Here is a 27264-nt window from a genome sequence, read left to right as displayed (position 1 = left end):
GGACTTGAAAAAGGCCTACGGCATGTCAAGGGAACTGTAGCCTACTGTTTAGATGGGTTCAACGGAAAGACATCTGGACAATGACAATAGGTCTATATTCTCTCGCATAGCCTTAATATGAACTCCTGCAGAATTAAGCATTTCTTGCTTAATTTCATGCTTAATATGCTGAACTGAAATCTTATCAAAACATGTCGTTTTTAGAGCTTTCTATTTCATTACAACCAGTCAAACTAATGTCGTAAGTATTTTTCTCCCCAAACACTAAACACGAAAGATGCGCCACAAAAGATGACAGAGAACTTTACTGATGTCAGCTAGATTGAAGCATTCATTTGATCGATTTATGACATTATTCTGCTGAGCAAGGGTTTCTGTTGTCTTCTAGGGCAACATACTGTATAATGACAGAAGTGAAGATGCATGTATCTAATTATAGACATGTTGACTAACAAATAGCCTACCAAAATGTTGGAAATTATAAGCGGAAACATATCTAAATCAGGCAAAAGAAAATCATGCACCCTCTGTCAAATAAATCATTACGCGGCCTGTGACTGTAGCCAACAGCTCGTTTTATATTTGCGAGTTAGGGTTGGGCGCGGGCCTCAGATTTTCACTTTATCACATATAGTTGGGGGTTGCAGATAGGTTGGGATGTTTGCAATTGCGGTCAGATGTGGGTGAACAAACAGCTAACCCTCACACCACTAATAAACACTGCTACAGTAGGCATTTACCACGGGATTATTTGGACTGTTTGTTTCCTAGGCTTTGATGCTTCTCAGCCTTTTGATACCTTTAGATTTTTTCCCCGACTACATTCTAGCTAGCCTGCCAAGCAATGTGATTGAGAGGCAATAGAGGACACACAGCACATCTCGCTAGCTCAGATAGAATAATCTCTTGATCTGATGATTTTTTGGTATGTCGTTTTTTTTTCCTGCCTCGTTTCACAGTGTTAGGGCCCTGCTGAATCCCCTGGTCTGCTGAGATAGATCAATGGAGGGAACATGTCCCACTGCTTTGGCAGTGGCAGGGTGCTTGTAGCCAGAGATGAAAAAGGCAGCTCCGGATCTAATTAAGCATGATTTTTTAATGTCACCAGTTCCTTGATTTGATCAGATGAAGGGACACATGGAATGCCCGTCAAGTTGTTTCCAACGGATTACTTAGAGCGCAGGAATGAGATGCAGATGCATTTCCAAGATCCTCTTCCTCATAAAATGACTTGTCAATCAGAACTTCCATCTCCTATGTAGGCTAACAAATGAAGACGATCACCAAGGATATGAGACGCTATTAATAGACATTCCGGGAAAAAAGACTAGGGGGGGAAGGAAGAGGAAGCCCAGAAAAAAGTTTTAAGCATGCTTGAAGGCTTTGTCATCTCACTTCACAACCCCATTATGTTCCACTTCTTTTAAGCAATTGGAGCTCCATGCATGCCTCCCAGCCGATAGCGCAGGAATAGAGATATTCACCCTGAAAAAGAGAACTTTGAGGGGGACTAAGGTACCCACTAGGGAGTGGATATTGCGGATTAATTTCTCTGGTGTCTGGCTTTCTCCATCTCTCCTCTCCTCCACACCCTCTTTCTGGCCTGATTGACAAAGCCTTGTGTGACTATATTTCAAATTCTACAGGGAGGTTTTTTAACATTTCTCATTACTTCGAAATGGGTGAGTTATTGTAAATGATGACAATTACTGTCATTTTCTCATTACGTTAATGTAGGCAGCATTTTCTCATCTTCTGTAAAAGCCTACCTTGTTTGTCAATTCAGCACTAGGTCTCTTAAAACAAAAGGAGTGGAGATTGAATGAGACCCATTTCCTCTTTATTTGTATACAGTACAGTTTAATATATAAAAAAAACACAGAAAGCCTCACATGCCCAAGGGAGAAGCAGAGACAACATGAGTGGGAGAGAGAGAGAGAGTGAGGTTAGGAATAAGACACTCAGCTCCACTAAGGTTTGAATGAAGTGCTCCAAATGGGTTGTGAAGGCAAACATATACAAATCATAGTACTGGTATGCTTTTACCTTTTCAAGTTGCAGAGATCTATGCTGCCCTTTGTTATCATTCAGTGTTGAGGAATACATACACTGCTGTTGGATGTAAAACTTTTCCCCATTGAATCACAGTTTGTGCCTTTCTTATGTTATGAAATGGGTTTGCTGCCCATCTTAAAGGAAATGGCAGATGTCTCCGTGGCCTTGTGATATGAAAAATTCAATTTAAAAGGATGAGAGAAAGAATTGTGCACGGCCTATTTTCATTCTCCCACACCCAGAGATATGAGAATGATGTTTTATTGTGAGGGGGGAAATTATGCCAATCGTACTGCAGAGAAATTCCTTCATAATTCAATTCAATTTCCTCTAAATCCCAATGGCAAGCTACTCTGCCAAAGAGAGGGAGAGACAGAAAAGGATGGATAGAGGAAGATGGAGGGAGAGAGAGCAGTGCGGAGAGAGATTGAGACTGAGACAATGGGTAGAGTATGGTGGGAGAGTAGGATTTTTCCAGGGAGGTAGAGAGAATTGCAGGGAGCATTGAACAGACAGCAGAGAAAGAGAGAGAAAAAGGGGATAGAAAGGGGTAATGGTCTAGCTAGGACAATCAGAGCCATGGTAGCGATTTAGAAGGAAGTGGGGGTAAATGGGCTTGTAACAACTACCAATTGCAGTAAGAGGAGTTTTTTTTAGAGACGGGGAGTTTAGCAATTTACCTCTTTTCTAACTGATCAAAGTCAGATGCTTTACTGCAAGGCTAGTTCTAGTATGGGAGATGCCTCTTGTGATCTATTTTGGTTCACAGTATGTGTAAGGGAGTCAAGGATTTTTCTTGAAAGTTAATCTGGAGGTTCATTACATAATCATTTGACATAGTTTTGCCAAGATCAATTAAATCCTGGCATAACAAAATGCAATGCATGTGTGTCTGTAACTCTCTATCCAATATTGTCGTATAGGTTTATAGCAGTATAAACAGTGCCTTGTTCAACTCAAGCTCTGGCGTTAGTTGGAGTCCCTGTATGTTTTGTAAACTCTTGACAGTTTATTAGCCGCCCTGCATGTAAATCCTAGCAGCATTCCCAGTTAGTTACAGTGTGTTGTGAGTGCGCTGTGGCTCTGGCAGTCTGGGCGTGTACGCGGGGATCAATGAGCCGCGTTCTCTGAAGGCGTGGAGGAGAGCACGGGAAAGATGAGCTGCACGAACAAATATGACAATGAAGGAGTGCACCTCTGAAGAGATGCAGCAAGCATAAAATCATAGAAAGTGAAGCAAAGTGAAAGAATTGCATTCAGATCTGTTTTTATTTTTTCGATTTCACTCCGTCTCCTCTGTTGCTGACCGAATCCCCTCTTGTTTTCTCTCTTGCTCTCTCTCTCTCTCTCGCTCTCTTTCTCTATCATATAGTTGTTTTTGTATTGTAGGTGCAATAGCTTGGAGGCAAGTAGTCTGGAACTGGAGTCTTCAAAACTGCAGGCTTATCAAAGAGACACAGCTACCAGAAAACTAGAGGACAAGAGACAGAGGGGGAGGGAGGGAGGGGGACAGGGGCAAGAGGCAGGGACAAGAGGGAGACACTATACGGGGGTCAACATGAATTAGGGAAGAGGGAGATGAGACTAGATAGGATGGAGAACAGAGGATAAGGATGAAGGAGGAGAAAACATTATTTTTTATAAAGAAGGGGATAGGGACAGAGAGGAGAGAGGGAGCACATAGATGGCTAGATTAACAAACCCTTATATATTGCCATTTGGTGAGTTGTATTCATGCTCTTCACTGTCTCTGAGACTACCTTTCCCTCCATGGGAAAACCTTTCTATACCCAGGAAATCATGCACTTAACAATGAGTGCAGTGGCCTTGAAATGCCGTAATGTTGTCACAGTGAAGCCCTGCATTATTGTAGCCAGCATCAGCCAGTGTGAATGTAGCTGCCACTAATGACGAATCTCACTGTTCACACCGTTTCAAATGACAGGATGCAGGAGTAATGGTGTGAATGAATCACTCACAGACAACAACAAAAAACGCGCTCCCACTGGCCTCAACAGGCCCATGCTGAACTGAGAATGTCTCTCCTTCCATTAGAGCAACACTTCTCACCAGACCACACCTACTGTGAGAAGAACAGCCAGCTCCATCAGCCAGCTACAGGGCTTAATTTACGCTCTACTGTGCCAGGCCAGACGAATCCTCAGTCTGGGCATCAAACTCTCTGATTCAGACAAATCCCATCTGTATATTCTTTTGCACTCATATCATGATCAAACCATGTGACATTGCGCAAGGAAGGATAATTCTATGTGACACTGATCAGATTGATTAGATATTCACATTTACATACAGTCCTCTCGGATTTTGCTTTAGCCCCACCCCCAGCTCTAAGTCTTTCTGAGTTTCCAGCCTCCAGTCCTCTAGAATCTCCTCCAAGTCGCCTCTAGCCCCAAGCGTTGATCCCTCTACTGCTTCCCCCCCCCCCCCCCCCCCCCCCCCTGTCTCCTCTTTGTAACTCCTCCAGGCTTGATGGAGTAGTTGTGTTCAGACTAAAAGGGAGAATCTTATTTCCCATCTGCGTAGCCCCAGCCTCTCGGCCTCCCAGCCTACCAAAATGCTGACTCTGTAGCTATGCCTGGAGGAGCAGTTTAAGCAAGAATCCATATTTAAACAACTAAATGCCCCCTTACATTTAAATAGTAATGTGTCTGCCTTGGAGACCTTTAATCACAGTCTGAGAGTTCTCCTTGAGAATACCATTACCTCGGTTCGTCCTAGTAAAGCAAACCAGCAAAGAGGGGTTGTCCTAAGGACATTAGACGACATTTCGATTAGGTCCCATTAAGTCTTGGACAGACGTTGTCCCACTGACGTTCTGAGAACGTTTTGATGTCAATTAGACAATGTTGCGAAAAGGTTCCTATTTGGTACCTACAGGACATTATCTGTGGGACATTCGATGACCACAAGGGGACGTTTCATGATGGTCCCAAGGGAACATTCTCTGGGGAACCTTTGTCTAGTTACCTGTAAGTTTCCAGGTTGCCACTGAAGACCTTTTTAGGTCGTTTTCAGGACATTGCGTGAATATGGTTATGGTTGGGCCAGTAACCAATAGGTTGCTAGATTGAATCCCCAAGCTGACAAGGTAAAAATCTGTCGTTCTGCCCTTGAACAACCCACTGTTCCTAGGCCGTCATTGTAAATAATAATTTGTTCTTAACTGACTTGCCTGGTTAAATAAATCAAAATAAATGGTCCCCTGGAGCTTTTGTCTAGTTCCTGGATCATTTTTAGGATGCCAGGGGACCATGACACAACATTCCGAGAATGTCATAAAATGTCCTGGGGACATCCCTGTAACAAAACTGGGAACTAGACAAAACCTCCAGGGGACCATGACACAACATCCCAAGAACATCCTAAAAACATTATTGGGGACATCTCCGGGACAAACTGGGAACTAGACAAAACCTGCAGGGGATCATGACACAACATCCTGACCACTTTAGGCAACAATTTTGTGATGCTCCAGGGATGTCCTAACGATACATTTTTGTTTGCAGGGTGGGACATCACGTAATGGTCCCAAGGGAATGTTCTCTGGTGGACCTTTGTGTATTTCCCTGTCAGTTACCAGGACGTCGTTAAGAAGCATGTTAGGATGATTGTAAGAGGTTCTCAAGACATTTATTTTACCAGTCGTCAAGACGTCACATTATGGTCCTTATTTCAAATCAAATAATGTAATTAAGGGAGGAAACACATAAAAGATGATGCTCTAAGACACACTCACAAACACAGTGAGAGAGAGAGAGATTTTAGAAGTAGTAAACATCTCGTTCAGTAAGGCTTAAATTGATGGATAAAGCTCACTAACTTTTCCCGTGCAAATGTTAACGATGGGCTTTTTGTATGGCCATGACCATTTGCACTGGGGCATGGGGGAGGAGGAAGTTTACACACAGCATATGTTGGCCAGCACTTCAGAACACAGATAGGAAGTACTGATTGTGAGTGAAAGAAAGAAAGAAAGAAAGAAAGAAAGAAAGAAAGAAAGAAAGAAAGAAAGAGAAAGAAAGAATGAATTAATGAAACAGAGGAGAGAGTAAATTAAAAGTTGCTAGATTATAAATGATTGATAATAGCAAAACCATCGTGGCAGCATTAGTGGTCTGGTAGGCCTGATTAACAACCCAGTGTTGATGGTAATGTATGCTCTAAAAGCTGTTTCCTGTACAGTATACGTGCTAAAATGACTGTCCAAATGCTTCCAATCACTACTAAAATGGATCTGTTTAGTTTGCCTGAAAGAAGAGGGGAGGATGGAGAAGGGGAGAGTGGAGTACAGACCTGGGTTATTGATCTCCACCACAGACTCTTAGCAGCACAGAATAGGCAATAAGGCATTTTCTGCTGTATCAGTGGTTTCCTCAGTTTTACGAGGGGTGTGCGTGGGCGAGGGAGTGTGCTTGTGTTTGTGCCATGAGAAGTCATCTTTCCATTGTTGAAGATGGCAACTGGCCATTTAGTAAACTTATCTCTGTAAGAGGGAGATTCCCCCTGCAGTCAACTCCATTACAGCTAATAGAGTTGAGTCTATGCTTTTATATAGGACATGGTCTTCTGTCGTTTATCATTATGCTCCTCTATTAAGAAGGTTTCTGTTAGACTTTTATGTTGATGGAGCTCTACTCTGGTTTCAGCTCCCCCATCGCAGAGTGACATTCTCCACAGCCAATCCGGTGCAGGATCTGCAGGATGCATCTCAGCACAGTTACTATGACAGTGGCCTGGAGGAATCCGAAACGCCCAGCAGTAAGTCATCATCAGGCCCCCGCATCGGCCCACTGACCCTGCCTGAGGACCACTACGAGAGGACCACCCCGGATGGCAGCATCGGGGAAATGGAGCACCCTGAAAACGGTACGATCCTGAATTCTCTGTGAGTTGCAGTGTGTGTGTTGTATCTAATAGTAGTTTGTAGTCTGGTGTTTTGTGTTTGTAAAGTGTTTTGTGTTTGTAAAATTAGTGACTCAGGGTTGTGAACTAAGGCGGGGATTTGTTTTGGCTATTTGTGTGTTTTTTTTAGAGGGTAGACATGTGCAGACAGTGTTGGTGACAAATCAAATCAAATCAAAATCTAATTGTATTAGTCACATACAACAGGTGTAGATCTTACCGTGAAATATCAATTACGAGCCCCTAACCAACAATGCAGTTTAGAAATAAATAGCAAAAGCGAGACTATATACAGGGGAGTACCGGAACAGAGTCAATGTGCAGGGGCACAGATTAGTCGAGGTAATATGTACATGTAGGTGGAGTTATTAAAGTGACTATGCATAGATGATAACAACAGAGAGTAGCAGCGGTGTAAAAGATTAGATGTTCAGGAGTCTTATGGCTTGGGGGTAGAAGCTGTTTAGAAACCTCTTGGACCAAGAGCTCCGGTACTGCTTGCCGTGCCGTAGCAGCGAGAACAGTCTATGACTAGGGTGGTATAGAGGTCCTGGATGGCAGGAAGCTTGCCCCCAGGGATGTACTGGGCCGTACGCACTACATTCTGTAGTGCATTGCGGTCAGAGGCAGAGCAGTTGCCATACCAGGCAGTGATGCAACTAGTCAGGATGCTCTCAATGGTGCAGCTGTAGAACCTTTTGAGGATCTGAGGACCCATGCCACATCTTTTCTGTCTCCTGAGGGGGAATAGGTTTTGTTGTGCCCTTTTCACGACTGTCTTGGTTTGCTTGGACGATGTTAGTTTGTTGGTGATGTGGACACCAAGGAACTTGAAGCTCTCAACCTGCTCCACTACAGCCCCGTCGATGACAATGTGGGTGTGCTAGATCCTCTTTTTCCTGTAGTCCTTAATCGTCTCCTTTGTCTTGATCATGTTGAGGGAGAGGTTGTTGTCCTGGCACCACATGGCCAGGTCTCTGACCTCCTCCCTATAGGCTGTCTTGTCATTGTCGGTGATCAGGCCCACCACTGTCGTGTCATCGGGCAAATTTAATAATGGTGTTGGAGTCGTGCCTGGCCATGCAGTCATGAGTGAACAGGGAGCACAGGAGGGGACTGAGCACACACCCCTGAGGGGCCCCTGTTTCGAGGATCAGCGTGGCGAATGTGTTGTTACCTACCCTTACCACCTGGGGGCGGACCGTCAGGAAGTCCAGGATCCAGTTGCAGAGGGAGGTGTTTAGTCCCACCTTATTGACTGATGAGCTTTTAGGGCACTATGGTGTTGAAAGCTGAGCTGTAGTCAATGAATAGCATTCTCACATAGGTGTTACTTTTGTCCATGTGGGAAAGGGTAATGTGTGGCGCAATAGAGATTGCATCATATGTGGATCTGTTGGGGCGGTATGCAAATTGGAGTGGGTCCAGGATTATTGGGATGATGGTGTTGATATGACCAGCCTTTCAAAACACTTCATGACTTCAGATGTGAGTGCTACGGGTCAGTAGTCATTTGGGCAGGTTACCTTAGTGTTCTTGGGCACAGGGACTATTGTTGTCTGCCCTAAACATGTTGGTATTATAGACTCAGACAGGGAGTGTTGAAAATGTCAGTGAAGACACTTGCCAGTTGGTCAACGCATTATTGCAGTACACGTCCTGGTAATCCGTCTGGCCCTGCGGCCTTGTGAATGCTGACCTGTTTAGTGTCCCGCTAGCGGGTCAACTTCCGTTGAAACTGGAGGGCGCGTATATTCAAATAAATTCTCATAGTTATTATAGCGGTTAAACATTCAGGTACATATAAGTGTCTTATATCACCCGAAATATTAAAATCTTGTTAATCTAACTGCACTGTCCAATTTACAGTAGCTATTACAGCGAAAACATGCCATGTGATTGTTTGAGGACGGCGCCCCACATCAAAACATTTTTCCACCTGCACAGGTTTCATACATAAAGATTAAATATTTTTTTAAATCTTTCTCTGATTTGTCATCCAAAGGGTGCCAGAGATAACATGTAGTGTCAAGTCTGTATATCTAGTTGAGTAATCCACTCATTCAACTTGCAGAGAAAGGAATCCGAAAATCTACCCCTAAACTTTGTTTCAACAAGTCACAATACATTTGTATTTACTCTACACCCTAAAATGTAATCAAAATATGATATATCCTTCGGAAAGAAGTATGTTCAATAGGAAACCGATTTTAGCAGGAGCTCAACAGATTTTCAAGACTGTGTCCTCATACAAAAACTTTTATTTCATATTTGTTTTTTACAAGCCTGAAACTTTGAACATAGACTGCTGACACCCAGGGAGCTATTTTACATTATGAGCTTTCTCTTGCATTTTTATAACAGGATGGTCTCTTAAATTTTCTCTTGGATTTTCTCCTTCCATGTCTATTGTGTTATATTTTCCTACATTATTTAAACAGTTTTACAAACTTCAAAGTGTTTTCTTTCTAATGGTAGCAATAATATGGATATCCTGGCTTCAGGTCCTGAGCAAACAGGCAGTTTGCTTTGGGTACATCATTCATGCGGAAATTGAGAAAAAGGTGCCTGATCCCTAAGAAGTATTAAAGGTCTTACTTACATCTGCTGCGGAGAGCGTGATCACACAGTCTTCCAGAACAGCTGGGGTTCTCATGCATGTTTCAGTGTTATTTGCCTCGAAGCGAGCATAGAAGTAGTTTAGCTCGTCTGGTAGTCTTGTGTCACTGGGCAGCTCTCAGCTGTACTTCCCTTTGTAGTCTGTAATGGTTTGCAAGCCCTGCTACATCCGACGAGAGTCAGAGCCGGTGTAGTACGATTCGATCTTAGTCCAGTATTAACGCTTTGCCTGTTTGATGGTTCATCAGAGGGCATAGCGAGATTTCTTATAAGCTTCCAGGTTGGAGTCCCACTCCTTGAAAGCGGCTGCTCTAGCCTTTAGCTCAGTGCGGATGTTGCCTATAATCCATGGCTTCTGGTTGGGATATGTACGTACGGTCTCTGTGGGGACGACGTCATCGATGCACTTATTGATGAAGCCAATGACTAATGTGGTGTACGCCTCAATGCCATTGGAGAAATCTCTGAACATATTCCAGTCTGTGCTAGGAAAACAGTCAAAACAGTAGTTTAGCATTTGCTTCATCTGACCACTTTTTTTTATTGATCGAGTCAATGGTGCTTCCTGCTTTAATTTTTGCTTGTAAGCAGGAATCAGGGGGATAGAATTATGGTCAGATTTGCCAAATGGAGGGCGAGGGAGAGCTTTGTATGTGTCTCTGTGTGTGGAGTAAAGGTGGTCCAGACTTTTTCCCTCTGTTTGCACATTTAACATGCTGTTAGAAATTTGTTAAGACAGATTTCAGTTTCACTGCATTAAAGTCCCCGGCCGCTAGGCGCGCCACCTCTGGATGAGCATTTTCCTGTTTGCTTACGGCGAAATACAGCTCATCGAGTGCGGTCTTAGTGACAGCTTCAGTCTGTGGTGGTATGTAGACAGCTACGATAAAAACAGATGAAAAATCTCTAGGTAGATAGTGTGGTCTACAGCTTATCATGAGATACTCTTCCTCAAGTGAGCAAAACCTTGAGACTTCCTTAGATATCAGCTATGCACCAGCTATTGTTTACAAAAATACACAGTCCGCCGCTCCTTGTCTTACCAGACGCCACTGTTCTATCCTGCCGATACAGTATATAACCAGCCAGCTGGATGTTGATAATGTCGTCGTTCAGCCACGACTCCGTGAAGTATAAGATATTACAGTTTTTAATGTCCCGTTGGTAGTTTAATCTTCCGCGTAGGTCATTGATTTTATTTTTTGCTAGCAGAATGGAAGGCATTGGGGGTTTATTCGATCGTCTTTCAATTCTCAGCCTTCTCTTCACACAAATGACCTGCATCTGGCCCTGTTCCCGGGAAAGCAGTATGTCATACACGTCGGGCTCGTTTAAAGGAAAAAAAGGATTCTGCCAGTTCGTGGTGAGTAATTGCAGTTCTGATGCCCACAAGTTATTTTCAGACATAAGAGACGGTAGCGGCAACATTATGTACAAAATAAGTAAAAACATAATCGATTAGGGACACGTAAACCGTCAGCCTTCTTCTCTGGTACCATCATATGTGTGTTGTGTTTGCACAGCGTTGTATTGATGTTTTTGCTGTTGTTTTGGCTGGTGGCACAGATGGATAGAAGGATAGATACCCACTGGGCACACACTGGTTGAATCAACGTTGTTTCCAGGTCATTTCAATGAAATTACATTGAACCAAGGTGGAATAGACTTTGAATTTACGTCTGTGACCAGTGGGTAGATAGATCTTTGTGTTGTGGTGTCAGAGGTGGAGTCAGCAGTGTTTCTGTCTTTTCCCTTAGCAGGCCCTCTCATCCCTCTCTCAGAGCTGTAAGTCATTCCTAATGACCCTCCCTCACAAGTGTGCTAATTAAAAACCCCAACTAATGGAGCGTTTGGCCTCCAAATAAATCTGCCATGTGATATCTGTGTAGACAACAGTGTGTTTGCCGTAAACATTTTCCCCTCCTTACGCCAAGCGTTCTCTCTGCAGCCAAGTGTACTTAGGTGTGCCAGTTACAGAGATATGCATTTCCCTTTGCTGTGTATAGAGTGCTCAAACCACAATACTACATCCATATATGCTGTGCAACAGTAGAGGCTGTTGAGGGGAGGACGGCTCATAATAGTGGCTGGAACGGCGCAAATGGAAAGGCATCAAACACATCGGAAACCTTGTGTTTGATGTGTTTGATACCATTCCACCTATTCTGCTCCAGCCATTACCGTGAGCCCGTCCTCCCCAATTAAGGTGCCATCAACCTCCTGTGCTGTGCACTATGCCTAATACACACAGACATCTCGGTCCATGGAAAAGCCTTTACCCATAGCAAAGAGCAATAACCCTATTAAGATTATCCATGCATGCACTGACAGTAAGAACCACGGGTCCTTAAGGCTCAGCGTAGTGCATTGTTAGTCCTGTACCACAATGCACTAAATCATACACTGGATGCAAGCACCAGCCAGAAGGGCACTGCTTCAACTCTGTTTGCTTGCCAATAGTTTACTGTTCCACAACATGTCCTCATTGGTTTCGTCTCCAATATTAAGCCTTTTACCTATTCCACTGCTTTTACTCCAAAGCATGGCTTCGTCTTTGTTTCCTTTTTGTCTGGGTAAAACATGGCTTCCTGTGGCTTTCTCCCAGAGCCTCAGTCGCCCCATGTGGGGAGTGGCTGTCAGCCGCCCAGCAGCAGACAGGGAAGAGAAAGGAAACGTTAGGGAGAGAAATGTCAGCTCCACCCGGGAACGATGTGTGTTGGGGGAGAGGATGAGTGACACGCTAACAGGTGGGGCCAGTCTCCTGCTCTGTGCGTTCACAGCCACTTCCCTCACATATGATATATTATGCATGCTTTATTTTCTGGCTCTGTTGTTGTGTTGTATTCTTTCCAAGGAAGCATATTGGCTGAGCAAAAAAAACAAAACTCCATTTAAAGAACAGAGGACTTTGTTGTCTGGTTTGTTGTTGGTGGCAGGAGGACAAGATTGTGATCGGAGCTGGAGCGGTTAAAGAATGAAAAGACAGAGAGAGATGAGGGAGATGTTGGATGCTGACAGGGAGCTGGGACTGTGTCGTCTTTGACAGAGATGCAAAGCCAACAGGGTGAGCACGTAGCAGCATGTAGGGACTGGGAGCTGGGAGATGAACCGCTAACAATGGATAGACCTAATTAAAATGTGATTCTCACTTCAGGGAGATTACAGAGAAGGCCCACAGAAAATGATGGATGTGAAAGGAATGGAGCGAGACAGAGGGATTCCTCCCTCCCCATCTCCACCTGGTCTTTTTCCTGCTCTGTTAGAACGAAGTTGAGCGACAGGGTGACCGACTGTACCAATGCGGGGATTTATTCACGGCTCCTGAGATGATTGACAGGTGGAAAGCAGGGAGGTTAGCACTCTGTGTGTCACTGCATTTAAGCTGGATGAAAAGCAATATGTGAACTCGAAACATTCAGCGTGTGCGTCGTTGGCCCCGCAGATGGAATGACGTGGATGTGGTTTATGATGCAGGCTGGCCTTTTGTTATGGGAAATCTACATTTTAAGAGTGTGTCTATGGCCCACAGCAGGAGGAACTGTGGTTTATGATTCACTCTGGCCTTCTGTTCTATGAGCTCTGGATTTCCTGTATCTGTCTGTATCAGTGCTGCTGCCTGCTGTAATGGTTGATGTCCTGCTCTGTCCTTCGCTGGGTGGACTGATAGTCTGTCTGTATCAGCAGATTGAAGTTAGGATGACTCAGTGATGTTATGGTTCACTGTTGTCTTTTGTAACACTTCCCCCTTTGTTCAGGATGCCTTGAAGGTCGGATGAAGTTAATCTTTCTGGGGAAAAAAACAAACTAGACCTTCAATTAACTTTGCTAACCCACACTACAACAATCACAAATCTGTTTGAGTGCCAACGTGAATCCCAAACTACTCTGGTAGAGTTCTCAACACCCTTCAATATCATAAAGCTATCTTATACAGAAATATTTCTCCTGCTCACCATATGTGAGAAAATGTAATGCAAAAAACTAATTTCCTAGGTTTCCCTGTCTAGTCTGATTGACCTAAGAAACTGTGTGGTAGTTTCTTGTGGCTTTTTAATTAACCACTATATTAACGCTAGTTTTGTGAAAGCAATTGGGGTTGATACTGTGTAATGGAATGTGTTCTCTTGCTCGGGTGGTATAAGCCTGTGTGGTGTGGGTGGGAGTGTGTGGTCTTTGACTCAGGCTCTGGATCACTGATAGAGACGGAAGCATGCACTTCCCTGGCGCTAAGCCTCTTGTCTTCAGAGAGCAGGTTCAGACAGCGTTCGGAAGATCTGTGATATTTGATTTGTATGCTACATGATCTGCAGCTATTGATTTCTCCAGTTCCTTTCTTTGTAGGCCTCCTCTGTATTTCCATTCTTGACTCCAGGCTGTGTTGGAGTGCTCTACATTAGGTTTCGTTCTCCCATGTGCATTCTCCACTGTGGGGTATACATGTGCATGAATTCTGCTTTATTCAAATGCCTTTTTCACCCTTTTACACTTTAGCACATCTGCAACAAGCGTCTAAAGCAGTTGGAGTGACTGTTTGAGTGTGCATGTGCACACACGTGTGTTAGGAGTACGTGTGTGTGTGTGGTGGGGGTGTTCACAAGCTAAGTCTTTGCAGATGTAAAATAATATCTTAATATTTAGATTTCTGAATATTCTGATAGGCTTCCTAAAGCCAAACATCATCACTGATCTACCATTGTCTAATTGTGACTTTTCTCAGTTATCATTAGTCATATTAGACATCTTATTTCTGTCAAAACAAAATATGTGATGAAAGTTAGAAAACAGCGTCCAGCTACTCTGAGTGACAGCAGTTCATTGCCACTTCCTTTAAGCTTAGTTGAGTCGTTTTGATTCTGCTTCATATGAGTTCTGAAATGCCGCCAGTCTTTCTGTCATGACTATGAGAAGCTATGCTCATCGCAGATTCTATTAGCTCATTTCCATCATATCTAAACCAATGAGGCAGTAACCCAGACCAGTAACGAGCCCCAGCGCAGCCATTGCCTCACATTATCAATGACCTCAAGTGTTTGACACTCCACTGTCCCCATTACATCCCCTCTGTCCGGGTCACTGGGGACCCTGAATGGGCCCACAGCCCCCACTCATAGATGATACACTCTAGGTCAGTGACTGCTGCAGCATACTATGGGTCAGTGGTGACCAGCAGTATAATTAGGATGCTCATAAACTCTGGTTCAGTGAAAACATTACTCCCAGTCCCAGTGTTCTAGTCATGTCCTCTTTCCCCCGGGTTGGTGATGATTCCCACTAGGATCAGTGCTCAGCCCCCTGGCTGTGGTGGCGTGGGCACTGGCACAGTTGGGACCCCTTGTGTATTGGAGACCGGTACCAGGGCATGCTCACACACACTGACACACACAGTCTCTCTGGGCACCCAGATGGAGTTATTTCCATGTGGCTAGATGCTCAGCATGGAGCCTCACTCTGTCTGCCTCTGTGCGGACTCACTGCACATATGGGCCAGTGAGAGAAAGGGATAAAATTGAATAAAATGGCATTTGCATAATAATGAGGACCATTAGCGATGCTGTGTGATTTTTCTCCCTCAGATGTCTCCGATGATGCATGTAGCCTTGTATTTCTGTTCTTTTGAACTCCTAGCAGAGATTGTTTTGTTCTGTGGTTGTTTCAAAAGCTCTGCACCCACCTTCTGCCCAACAGACTACATGTAACTAATTAATGTCACACTATGGTGCCATACATGGATGCCACTGAACACCTGTATGTGTGTCTGTGCGTGGGTGGGTGGGTGGATGCATGTTTTTCTGTCTGTGCGTGTGTCCATGTTCATACTTGTGTGTGTATGTGAGTGCAGTGTGTGCGTGTGTGTGTGTGTACTGCACTGATTTTTGTTGTGTTTGAGGGAGAAAGAAGGAGAACGAGGGAGAGAGAGGGGGACATGGAGAAAGAGAATGAGACAGACTGAGAGACAGTGTGAGTCTGAGGGGGCTTGTTTGTCTTGCGGGTGCCAGTTTGGGCTGCTGCCCGGGTGCCAGTGTGGCATGGCGATGCGGGGGCATGGTTTTGCCCAGACAGATGGTGCTGGGCCTTGTCAGAGTCCCTGCCTGTTAGTAGAATTGATTGCAGAGGCCTGTGCCAGCCTCTCCCAGGACAGTGGCCTATGCAGGCATATCATGGGACTGCCACCACCTTTGAGGCGATAGGTCATGTGACTCACAGCTTATTTTGGGCCTGGTTGAAAATGTGTGAACAATGCAGTCCCATGCAAAGGGTCCCCCTGAGGCAAGTTGTCATGAGCAATCTGGCCTTAATACAGAGCACATTCTGGCACAGCTATTGTGCTCAGTTCCAATCAGCTGCTGCTGTTTGTTGCCCCCAATTCTTTTAGTTGTTGTTGGTATCTTTACTGCAGAGCCAGCAGGTCAGTGGTAGAGAAGTTTCTTACTGTAGTAGAATTGCATTCTTTAACCTGCCAAGAGCTTTGACACTATGGACAATGTTTCACAATATCCCTTTTGGTGATGCGTTTATGAGGCAATGGAGCTGAAGACAAAAGGCTAGTGTTGTGATGATATTTTAGGGTGTCATAGGTGTCTCTAGAGGCCCCTCGGCTCCCGAGTGGCGCAGTGGTCCAAGTCACTGCATGTCAGTGCAAGAAGTGTCCCTGGTTCGAATCCGGGCTGTATCACATCCGGACGTGATTGGGAGTCCCATAGGGTGGCGCACAATTGGCCCAGCATCGTCCGGGTTTGGCCGGAGTAGGCTGTCATTGTAAATAAGAATTTGTTCTTAACTGACTTGCCTAGTTAAATAAAGGTTAAATAAAATATCAATCTGGAAAACTCCTGTCTGTGATCACTGGCAACATGGCCTATTCCACAACACAGTCAATGCATCGACCCACTCACTGCAATGGCTGTAAAATGATACCCCTAAAGAGAAGAGAGACCATTGGGATGGACTAAGTGAGGACAGGGTATCAAGGACCAAACCATTGACCGTATCATGTAGGAGATTGGCTCATTGTCCTTTCTGGAGAATTGGCATGGAAGCTTATAAAACAGATTGCAGCCACAACATGCAGTAGCATCCACATTACGATGCTGTCATTATTCTACTACCCAAATTCTACCCATTGCCAGCAATTTCACAAATGTTTTCTTCCACTTAAAAAGATTTCCCCAAAGTTTCATCATTCAGTGAGGCCAGTCCAGTTCGCTGTAAGGCTTTGATAATACTGTTGATAACAGCGCTGCTTTGACAGAAACTTAAATTAATTTTGGCTATATTCCATGTCGCATTTGAAATGGATGTCAGGGAGATTGTTCTGTATTTCCATTTCTTCACTGTTGTGTTCATCAAAGTCACTTTTGGGGTTTCAGCCACAGTATTATGAGAAGAGCGTAAATCACGAGGGACGTGATTGAATCAAACAGTGCTTATTAACATACTCATATTATTCACATTTTTGACATTCTTTCTGTTTCTATTGACAAAATCCCCAAATCCTTTTCACTTGAAATTAAAACTGGGTGAATGAATAAGCCTCTTTAAAGCCATGCCAGTGCTGTGAAACATAGATGATCACTATGAATTAGTGTAGCTATTTGTCAGAGTCAGAGCACACGGATATGAATACACATTAGGTCCCTTAAATAATCTTTCTAACTACACTCTCCAAGTATTAAATGACTGCTCTTAATACCACGCACTCACTGTAAATGTACGGTTTTACGGCTAAGCTTGCAAAGTGGACGAGTGTGCCAGTATCTCAAAGCTCTATTTACAATGTGTGTGCATGTATTACTTTAATAGAAATATATCATTCTCTGTCCATAGAGAAATCTCGGATAGGATTGCGCCTGCTCGCACCTTATCAGGAACCGGCGAGCTGAAGCTGCAGATTTGGAAGTGATGATATCTGTGAGAGCTGGGACCTGAGAGTATGTGGTTGTAAAGAGAAAGGCAGAACAATGTCTCCATTAGCCTATCTCTGCTCTCAGCCACTGGAGAGGGCCCATTCGGCTGGGGGTCCCACCGCAGCAACAGGGGGTCCAGGGCAGACAGGGGTAGGCATGGGAGGGGGTCATTAGAGGATCAGATATAGAAAGTGGTGATGGAGTTCTGTGGGCCTTAGAGGCGTTGGTTTGCCCAGTCTCACCATCCCTGGGTTCATAGAGCAGGTAACACACAGTAATTTGGGGAGGGGAGCTGGCTTGGGGCCACATCGTCTTCCGCCCCAGTTGGGCTGCTCAGACGGGCATTAGAGAGAGGCCCCGGGGGGTCATCTCTCCATCACAGTGCGACGGGGACCGAAAGCCGCTTAACAGCTCTCGAACTAGTGCACTGCCCTTCCATGATGGATAGCACTTGAGGGACTGGAACTGTGTGGGTCTGACATGTACTTCCTTATTTCCAGCGAGTCACTGTGGAATGGAGCCGCTGTGTTGCCTTTAAGGCTTTCTCACAGCCAGTGGAGTGTGTCCCACAATTCACTGGGGTTCATGGCCACTGCCTCCTCAACAAGGAACAGCACAGCATTGCAGTAACACAGAAGATCTCCCCAATTGCTCTCCAAACACACTCAAACAAAGCTCTCACCAAACTGACAAATATTACTGAAGCATCTTAAAACCAAAACATAGGCGACTATCATAGCCAAATGTAAGTAGCATTGATCTCAAAGATCCCAAGATACCATATTAGGCAAATATCAGTATGATAAGCCTCAAGTTAGAGCCAATGTCCTTACTCAGCCAAAGCACATACAAATGTATTAGGACAAAACAAACCATTCCAAACATCCTGCTAGTGTAATAAGGCCAATGTCATGCCAATACTAAAAATAGCATGCAGCATTGAATGTAGGCCTATATTAAACTACACTCTATAGTGCATGATTTCTTGCAGCAGTGGACAGCTGATCCCACAAAACCATCAGTGAAGGGCAGTTGGGAGCTCTGTTATGCACTTTAAAGGTCATTTAACCAAAACATTTGGCCTCACAGAAACACCTGAGCCTTTGTGTCTCTCCTCTCTTGCCCATTCTGCCACATCTGAGCCACTCTTAGATCTGCCGTGGTTTTGTACATTGGTTATGTCTATCTAAGGATTCCAAGGCTTTCTTCAAAGGGCCTTTGCGCTGACCTCTATTTCCTCATAGGTGAAAGTTGGTCAGAAACACAGGAAGCTGAATGAAAGGGATTAGTCCACAGACAGGAACATCTGGGGAGGGTGGGAGGGATAGGCCGGGACCTACTGGCCTTCAGAGAAGCTCTACTGACGCTTTCTCTCTTCAAGGAGATCGTTATCGGTGAGAAAGTAAACCAAACACAGGTTCAATAATTAATCAAATATTCTCTTGAAATGTACCCACTTCTCATTTTTTTGGTGTAAAAAATTCACAAGCTGAGATTTGCTTCCTTAGCCTGAGGAAAGGCTCCACAGAGCAGCTAAAGACTGGAGGATGGGCAGGGATGATCACTGGGAGGATATGCTGTTTGCCTCTCCTTTCACTCGAATGTCAGCCTCTCAAAGAGAATCCCCACAATTCCCATGACAATTTGACTGTTATATAATGAGTGCGTATGCAGAATGAATATGCTAAATGATCCCAAACACGTCAAAACAATATTTCTAGAAAACAAGGAAAAGTCCCAATTTGATTTGTGAAAATGGTGTATACCTTCTGTACGTGTGATTTATTTAGTGTTTTGTTGCGTTTCTGTTTAGCCACATATTTTATTTCCCTCTTGTTTTCTCACTCCCCCTTTTTGAGGAAGACAAAGTGTCAGGTATCACTGCTTACCGAAGGGAACTGTTGTGAATGCTTTAGTAAACACTCTCAATATGTCACTGGAAAACAAACACGACCCCGGAATTGTATTTATCCTACTATGCATGAACAGATCACTATCGAATCACTGCCTGTTTTGATAGCACGCTCCATCTCTATTGAGAAGGCCTAGAGTATGTAAAGATATATGAATACATTGGGTGTTGTTTCCACTGTCCGTGGGGTGCCTTGAATAAATGTTTAATTCATAAATTAACATTTTAGCATTAACCACAATTATATAACCACACAGTCAATTTCCAGCTATAATGACTTTATTTTGTTCTCCTCCATCTTTCTATGAACTGCGGGTCTCTAATGTCTGTTCCCCATCGATCACAAGCGCTGTGGCACACACTGGAAAGCAGCCGGTGGGGAGAGGGAGGATTTGCAATCAAACAGAGAGGAGCAGTGTGAAATCTCAGGAAGAGCAGCTTCCCCCCATGCCCATGGGCAGGGGATCAGACGGAGAGGAAGCCTGGCTCAGACAGCCAACACCTCCCACTGGCACCCTGATGCAAGCAGCATGCAAACCCACCCCTCACATGTGTATCAGCTGGGGGGGTTGAATTCTGCACGTACTCCCCTTCTCCTCTCCTCCGTGGTCGTGCATGGTAGAGTGTGTATTACAAATGTGTGAAGGAAGTGCATTTGAAATCAATGATGAAGTTCACTGGGAATCAAAAAGTGAGAGGTGGATGGGATATTGAATGTTGCTCAGCAGGGTTTCCTGTTGTTCATGGCTAAGTGTGTCTGATGTAATGAATGGAATATATGAAATAGATATGCTTAAAAATGAAACCGACTGTAAGTGAATGAGCGATAGCTACATGGGCTGCACTGGGCTGTCTCCAGATCTGGAGAGTTCAGGACTTGCTGTGTAGGGAGAAAAAATGGCATTGAGTCACCTTTCTTCAAAACCCAATCACCTGCTCTCTAAATCCAATCACCTCCCTGTTAAAGCCAGTGCCCTGCCAGTGCTGCGGCTCACCCATCCACTCTCTGGGCTGCCCGCTCTCTTCCTGCTCCCGGCCTTTTGGAGCTGCACTCTCCATCCGTGACACATGAGACTGTGAACTCTTAAAGGGTTTGTTTCAGGCCTAGAGCTTGATTTATTCCAGGCTCCACTCCAGGAGAAAAAAAATCTTCCTTTTCCCTCACCTTTCTTTTTGCTGCTCCTTTAACCTACTGTGAAACTTCTTTGATGTATCTTCCATGTCCACTGTGTGTTTGGGGTCTGTTTATTTCAGCAGTGTGAGCTGTGCTGAGCTGAATGTGCACAGTAGGTAAAAGGGTCAATACTGTGGCTTTGTGTTGTGCAGGTGGAACAGCCCAGAAGTCCTACATAATGGCTGTATTAGAGCTAGCTGTGTGTACAGACACAGAGAGACCAGTGGGGAACAGGTCCCCTGGGTTGCTAAGCAGGCCTACAGGCTGCCGCCTCCAATTTCCAGGCAAACACATGTAAGGGTTGCTCTGCATGCTTGTTTCCCTGTGAACTGCACAGAAAGCTGAACTGACAGAATATCTCCGTTGTTTGTGTTTTGAGATTCATAGGTGCTATCAAGTTACTGTACATATTGACCGAGAGGGTGTTCCCTGTGACCCAGTCACCATACCTTGTATTTTCTGTGACTGCCCAAGAAGGGCGTAGGTATGCAGTCCAGCTATTGATTTGGATCTGTGCTGTTTGGAATGAGGTCAGTAGGTCGTGGACCTATTTAATTAATTAGGAACGGTAGAATGGAAAATGTATAACAATCAAGGACATGGACTCATTTCAGACCTGCCAGTCAATAACAACCATACCACGATGGGTTTACCCTGGGGCCCTGCAGGGATCCCTGTGGAGCCACATGCAGCATTGTGTGTGGGTGTGATGTCTGATCATGCATGCGTGTTTGTGTGTTAAACTTTTTTTCTCTCCCTGGAAGCACATTGGGGGCGCCATTTACACCCACTGCATACTAGATGGCAACCTACATACAACACAATACAGCCACGGGGCAGCACAGAACATGGCAACAACAAGAAAATATGGCAACTATCAATCACCACTAGACACACGGTCGTAACCTTTGCTCAATGCTTAGCAATGATTGCCCAAATCAGTGAAAGGACTTCATAGAACACACCACTGGACTGCAACTACTGTAGCATCAATGGCACAGTGCATAGCAACAGCTACATAGCAACAGCTGTACTGTGCATAGCAACAACTACAAGGGAAATAGCAGACAGAGCAGGAAGGTTTTCACAGACTGGGCGTTGTTAAATCAGCAGTGAAACTCCCTCTATTGTCTTTCTTGTCTGTTAACATTTGAACCTCTCTGAACATGGGTGTTCTTCTCTCCTTGCAGATATGCGATCCATTCCTGATGTGGCAATGACGGGGAACTGTACTCAAGAGTGCAGCGAGCTGGGCCACTCTGACGCCTGCTGGATGCCTGGGCAGCCCTCCCCAGTGCGCAAGACCAGAAACCCCCCTAAACTCTCCACCTTCGTGCCTTACCAGGAGAGAGGCAGCCTGGGCCGCTTGGCCAACGGGAGCGCCAGGCTGGGTGGAGAGGAGCACCGAGCCCACCTTCCACCTTCCCGGAGTGCCTATTCCAACAGCGGCCACGCCCCAAGTCAGGACTTTCCCCTGGAGGAGGTGCCCCTGAGCGTGGCCACCGAGTTCCCGTCCACCTCCCCTCCTAGCCACACCCCCAAACGAGAGATCTACCTGTGAGAAAGCCCCATCTCCCATGTCTGATTGGTGCACAGATAGAGGAGCCACAGAGACACACCCACTTTATAAAAAGAAACATGCTCTTATGCTGCATTCATAACAAAGTGGGAAGGTGGTAATTACCTCATAAGATTGGTAAAAATCGTCTTGAACGCCCCTCCACTGGTAATTACTAGTGGGAAACACATCTATCATCCCTAAACTCCGACTTCTCCCACATGCTCACCTCTGTCACTTACTAAGGAAATTACCTTGATAACAGCATTTTCGGCAGTTAAATGCAACAACACAATAGTATTTATAAAAAGCAATCTATTCATATGGTTTTTTAACACTATAGTTTGTTTACACGCATGATAGCTGTACTTTGAGTTTATGGTTGAAGCAGCTTGTTGGCCTTTAGCCAATCTGCATTTTTCAAAAGATTTAAAGCATGTGAATGCATCCAACTGGTATTTACAACTTCACAACTGGTAATTAGCACCTTCCCATTTGGTTAAGAACTCAGCATGAGGCTCTGAAATGTCCATTTATTTGAATAAATATCCGTTCTGTAGGAAATATGGTCTGTAATTCGTGGAACCATTGGTATGTGCAATAGGAGTTTTTCAGTTAATTTATTTTATTTATTTACATATTTATTGGTTCAATAATGTATTAATTAGTTAATGTATTCATTTATTGATGCAGCTTATTTGAAAGCATTGGTTGAACACTTGTGGTAATATCACACAAAAAAATATACAATCAATCCCTCAAACGCTACTGATTTACTTAGCTTAGCCCCAGCCTGTGGAATGTTCTCTGGAACTTTTAATGTGTGATCAGTGCTTTAGTGCCATAACCAGATAACATTCAACTGACAGGCAATACATCCCTAGGGTAGACTTAATGCTTTTGATTACAAATCAAATTGAATGGTCTTTCTTAATGTACAGTGCTGTAAATACATTTGAATGGTGTACACTGTATCCTGTATATATTTCTGTCTGGCTCAAGCTGATAACAATAGCCTCAGAATTTTTTGCAGTTGAGCTTTTCTTTCATTTGAGCTGCTGCTGTTTAAAACTTGATTGAAATGTTTCCCTAAAGCTTGGACGGACTGTGTGGAAAAGCTCTTGATTGAATTCTACACATACACACCCGTGACCCCCAATCATGATAGAACCATGGCCTTGTACCTCATGCTCTCTGGAGAGCTCTTCAGCCAGTGAAGAGAGCTGTGTGGCAGCATTTAATCGGACAATGTGTGTTCCACTGAGTCTCAGCACTGTGACTTGTCTCTTTTCCTGGAAACAGTACACTTAGAGGCCACCGCACCTGGTCGCACTGACCATTCCCAATCCTTTCCCAATCCTTTATCCAATCCTTAATACTTTAGTTCCTTTAGAACCTGTGGTTCTCCACCTAGATGAGACTATAGTCTCTGTCATGTGTGAAAAGCTCCTCTCCAATGCTAGGCCTCCCTATGCCGAAACAACACTATGCTAATCAGTGGCTCTCCACGTAGAGGTCACCATTAACTTCAACCCTGTGTCTCCAGCCTCGTTAGGGTTTCTCTTCACGATCCGCATGAATTTCAATGGTTCTGATGAATGCATGAGGAGTTATTCACACGAGTTTCAACATAGAAATCTTCAGTCCTGAGAACCACTGAAGTGACTGAGAGTGCTGTGACTGAACTCCCCTGTCTCACAGAAACTAAGCTTTTTACATTCCCAGGCTGACTCCTGAACGGCTTCAGTAATCTGGGACTAAGAGACATTTCAATTTGCAAAGAAGGGAAGCGGTTGTCAATGCCTTAGAAAACACTCTGGTCACCATTTTGTTTGAATAGACCTGTTGCATCCATTGGTGCATGTTATAAACAATGGTGAAATGGTGCCATTTCAAATAAAGTTAAATATTGGTAGCAGGAGTGTATTTACTGTCCCATATTTCCAGTCCATTTCCAGTTGACTTTCATTGAGGCCAACAGGTTATATTAGCTTGTTAGCTGTTGTTCCTCACTCTTCAATTGAGTATGATGTAGATAGAGGACATTCCTGTAGGCTGCAGCAGCTATTTTTTACAAATACACAATTTCAAAGTCATTTAAAATCAGACGTCTGGAGGACACAGGAATGTTAGTATGTAATTGGATGATGATTATGCCACCAGCCCGCCTCGCAGCACAGTAGCATTACTCATAGCTTTTTGATTTGTACACTGATTCAATTAGATTTGTACCTTAGTTTTGACCTCAGTGTATTTCTATAGAGAGAGAAACCGTGGGTATGGTCTGAGTAAGGGTGGAAGGGCCTAGAATTGATGCTCCGCTCCCCTAATTACTGTGAGTAATGAGTCCTGAGCCAGGGCATATGTGAGCACTGAGCACACACCCTGAGGACAGCACAGCAGCCAGATAATCCAAATCCATCCGCAAAATCAGTTAAAAAGGGGTATTTTTATCTGCACTTACCTCATCGCACTGCCGTCGGCAGCACATGTAGAATAATTAAACTCAGAACATATGGAATTTACTGGACATGGCAATGACTAAATAAGGTGGGTGATTATCCTAGCCTTGAGGGAAAAATTCACATTATGCTGTTTTCAAAGCCATTCCTTTACGACATAAAAAAACGGAGAAAAAAATCCCATGTGGAAAAAAACGTGCTTTCGGACACGTGTGATTAAGTCACATACAAAATGTAGATGCGAAGCTGCAACTTGTACATGTTTTTATTTTGCAAGGGTTTAGCCGCTGAAATAAAATACAGCGAGTCATGATACACTGTGATGAAGCCCCTTCGCGGCCCCCCCAACCCCTTCTCAGTGTGGAACAGAGCAGCTTTACAGAGCTACAGCTGCGGGTGAGTTCACTGACCTGGAATTAATGATAAGTGTGAAAGATGGCGATGAGTGATAAAGCCAACGTCACACAGACTCAATCACTGGCTTTGGCTCCTTACGCTATGTCTGACTCCTTTCAGATTCACTGGCGTTGACTCGTCTGACTTACTGCGATTCACCGACTCCTCTGACTCGAGCCTGAATCCCCTGAGTGATCTGGCATGAATCACCAGTTTTATCTCTTTACTAATGAGAGTCTGAATCACTTCTCTCTGGCTTGACTGAATCACCAGTTATATCTCTTTACTAATGAGAGTCTGAATCACTTCTCTCTGGCTGGACTGAATCACCAGTTTTATCTCTTTACTAATGAGAGTCTGAATCACTTCTCTCTGGCTGGACTGAATCACTGGTTTTATCTCTTTACTAATGAGAGTCTGAATCACTTCTCTCTGGCTTGACTGAATCACTGGTTTTATCTCTTTACTAATGAGAGTCTGAATCACTTCTCTCTGGCTGGACTGAATCACTGGTTTTATCTCTTTACTAATGAGAGTCTGAATCACTTCTCTCTGGCTTGACTGAATCACTGGTTTTGACTCAAGACCATATTAAAACCAAACCACTGAGTTTGAGTCCTTACCACCGGTCTTTGCATCCGTTTTCTTGTTTTTTTTCCCAGCCTGAATAACTGTGCTCTACTCCTTTTCTCCAGCCTATATCAATTGTTCTGAGTCGTTGAATATACTGAATCACATGGTTTTACCTGTCGTTTGAACTCATGCTGAATTTATTATTTGCGTCGACTGCTCTCTAGAGAAAGCAGGGTTGTTGTCCTTTATCAAAGTAGAGGACAGCATGAAAACCTTTTGATACACTCCACGGTATGTCCAGTCCTGTTTAGTTTTGTATTTTTGATATTTTATTTCATGTGAAGTTCACCTGAGTATCCTCTGCCTCTCTGTAGTGGTATTATATGGTGATTGTGGCTATAGATTGTTGGGACATTATGGAACACTGGAGAATGGGCAAAGGATTTTTCTTGCAGGTGTTACATAAGACTAAGCCTCCTGACATAGTAAATCAAAGTGAGCTGTATGTGGCAAATCTCTCCTGAAGGTGAACTGTACATATGTAGATCTACACGTCCCCGTGTGTGCTGTCAGGCAGGCTATGAGTTTAGCATGAATTCCAAAGATAATTGGTAGAAATTGTTTACTGTTTTTGCTGGGGTGTTAGTGCTGGTTTCTGTCCAAGACCCCTCTCCCCAAATGAGCTGACATTCACTTCACTGCACATTTCATCACTGTCACAGACAGTTCACACTAAAATATAGACAGCTACCTTGAAAGTATGTCTTAGCAGGAGAGTACCAAGTTGTTATCCTAATTGTTGGTTATATTTATATAGGACAAAATGCTTGTGATGCCATGTTTTTGTACAGTTTTATGTACATGCAAGTGAAGCTTTTTAAAACGTATGACAAAAGCCGATGGCATATAAACATTGTAATGTGTTTCTTGAGATGTGCACATCTTGCCTTGGTTGGATTGATCTTTGCTGAGTCAGTGTGAATGTGGCCGTTCTATGCCTGCACCGTAGTCATTCACTGGCTCCCTGCTCCCGAGGGCTTTATCAGAACTTCTGTTTATCGTGAACAGTGGATTGTCGGATCCTACCTGTTTGTTCAATTCCCATGTGTTCCGTTTCGTTCTGTTTTCGCATGTTAAGGAAAAATCCCTTGTAATAAGTCCTCAAGAACTTTGTAATAAAATGAGTCCTGTAAAAACAATCGTTTCAGTGACTTATTGAGTGTTGAGTGTGGTTATTGGTAGAATATTGGAGTAATTGTTTCTACTGGAACATAAAAAAAAACATCACATGTAGCTTGGAACTGTTTAGTATTCTTATAGCGTCGATAGGTGATGACTCATACCCTTTGCTCTTGCAGTTCGCCATATTTTGATTTTTCTGAACATTTTCTCTGAAAAGCATATTCTCTGACTGCTAGTCTCTATTGCTTTTTGGACATGGTAGGTAATGCATTTCAGCCTTGGGTGAAAGATTTATCTGACACCTCTAGGACCTATCGTGCTGCAATGTGGCTCATGTATGAGGGCAAGCCACCGCATTTCAGAACTACACTGTAGTGCTGACTGTCTATCAATCAATTATTAATGTGTCTGCACTCTGCAAATATGAAGGAGACCCTCTCACTTGAGGGATGTGCTGGCTCAATGTCAAGGATATTACCTGATTTTAGGACTCATGGAAGTGTCTA

At 44.0% G+C, this 27264-nt stretch overlaps 1 protein-coding gene across 1 annotated transcript in view; it reads left to right on the top strand.

Moving 5' to 3' along the window:
- LOC110533892 (protocadherin-1) overlaps window positions 1-26775 on the top strand; it is a 94570-nt gene extending 67795 nt beyond the window's left edge. The window contains exons 4-5 of the mRNA XM_021618481.2: window positions 6723-6942; window positions 21778-26775. Of these exons, the coding sequence (XP_021474156.1) occupies window positions 6723-6942; window positions 21778-22148 (591 nt within the window). The 3' untranslated portion in view covers window positions 22149-26775. The remainder of the gene's footprint in view (window positions 1-6722; window positions 6943-21777) is intronic.
- The last annotated feature ends 489 nt before the right edge of the window (window positions 26776-27264 follow it).

The sequence above is a fragment of the Oncorhynchus mykiss genome, chromosome 10, assembly GCF_013265735.2.
Source record: "Oncorhynchus mykiss isolate Arlee chromosome 10, USDA_OmykA_1.1, whole genome shotgun sequence".
NCBI classification, from domain to species: Eukaryota; Metazoa; Chordata; class Actinopteri; order Salmoniformes; family Salmonidae; genus Oncorhynchus; species Oncorhynchus mykiss.
This window is presented reverse-complemented; position numbering and strand designations above follow the sequence as displayed.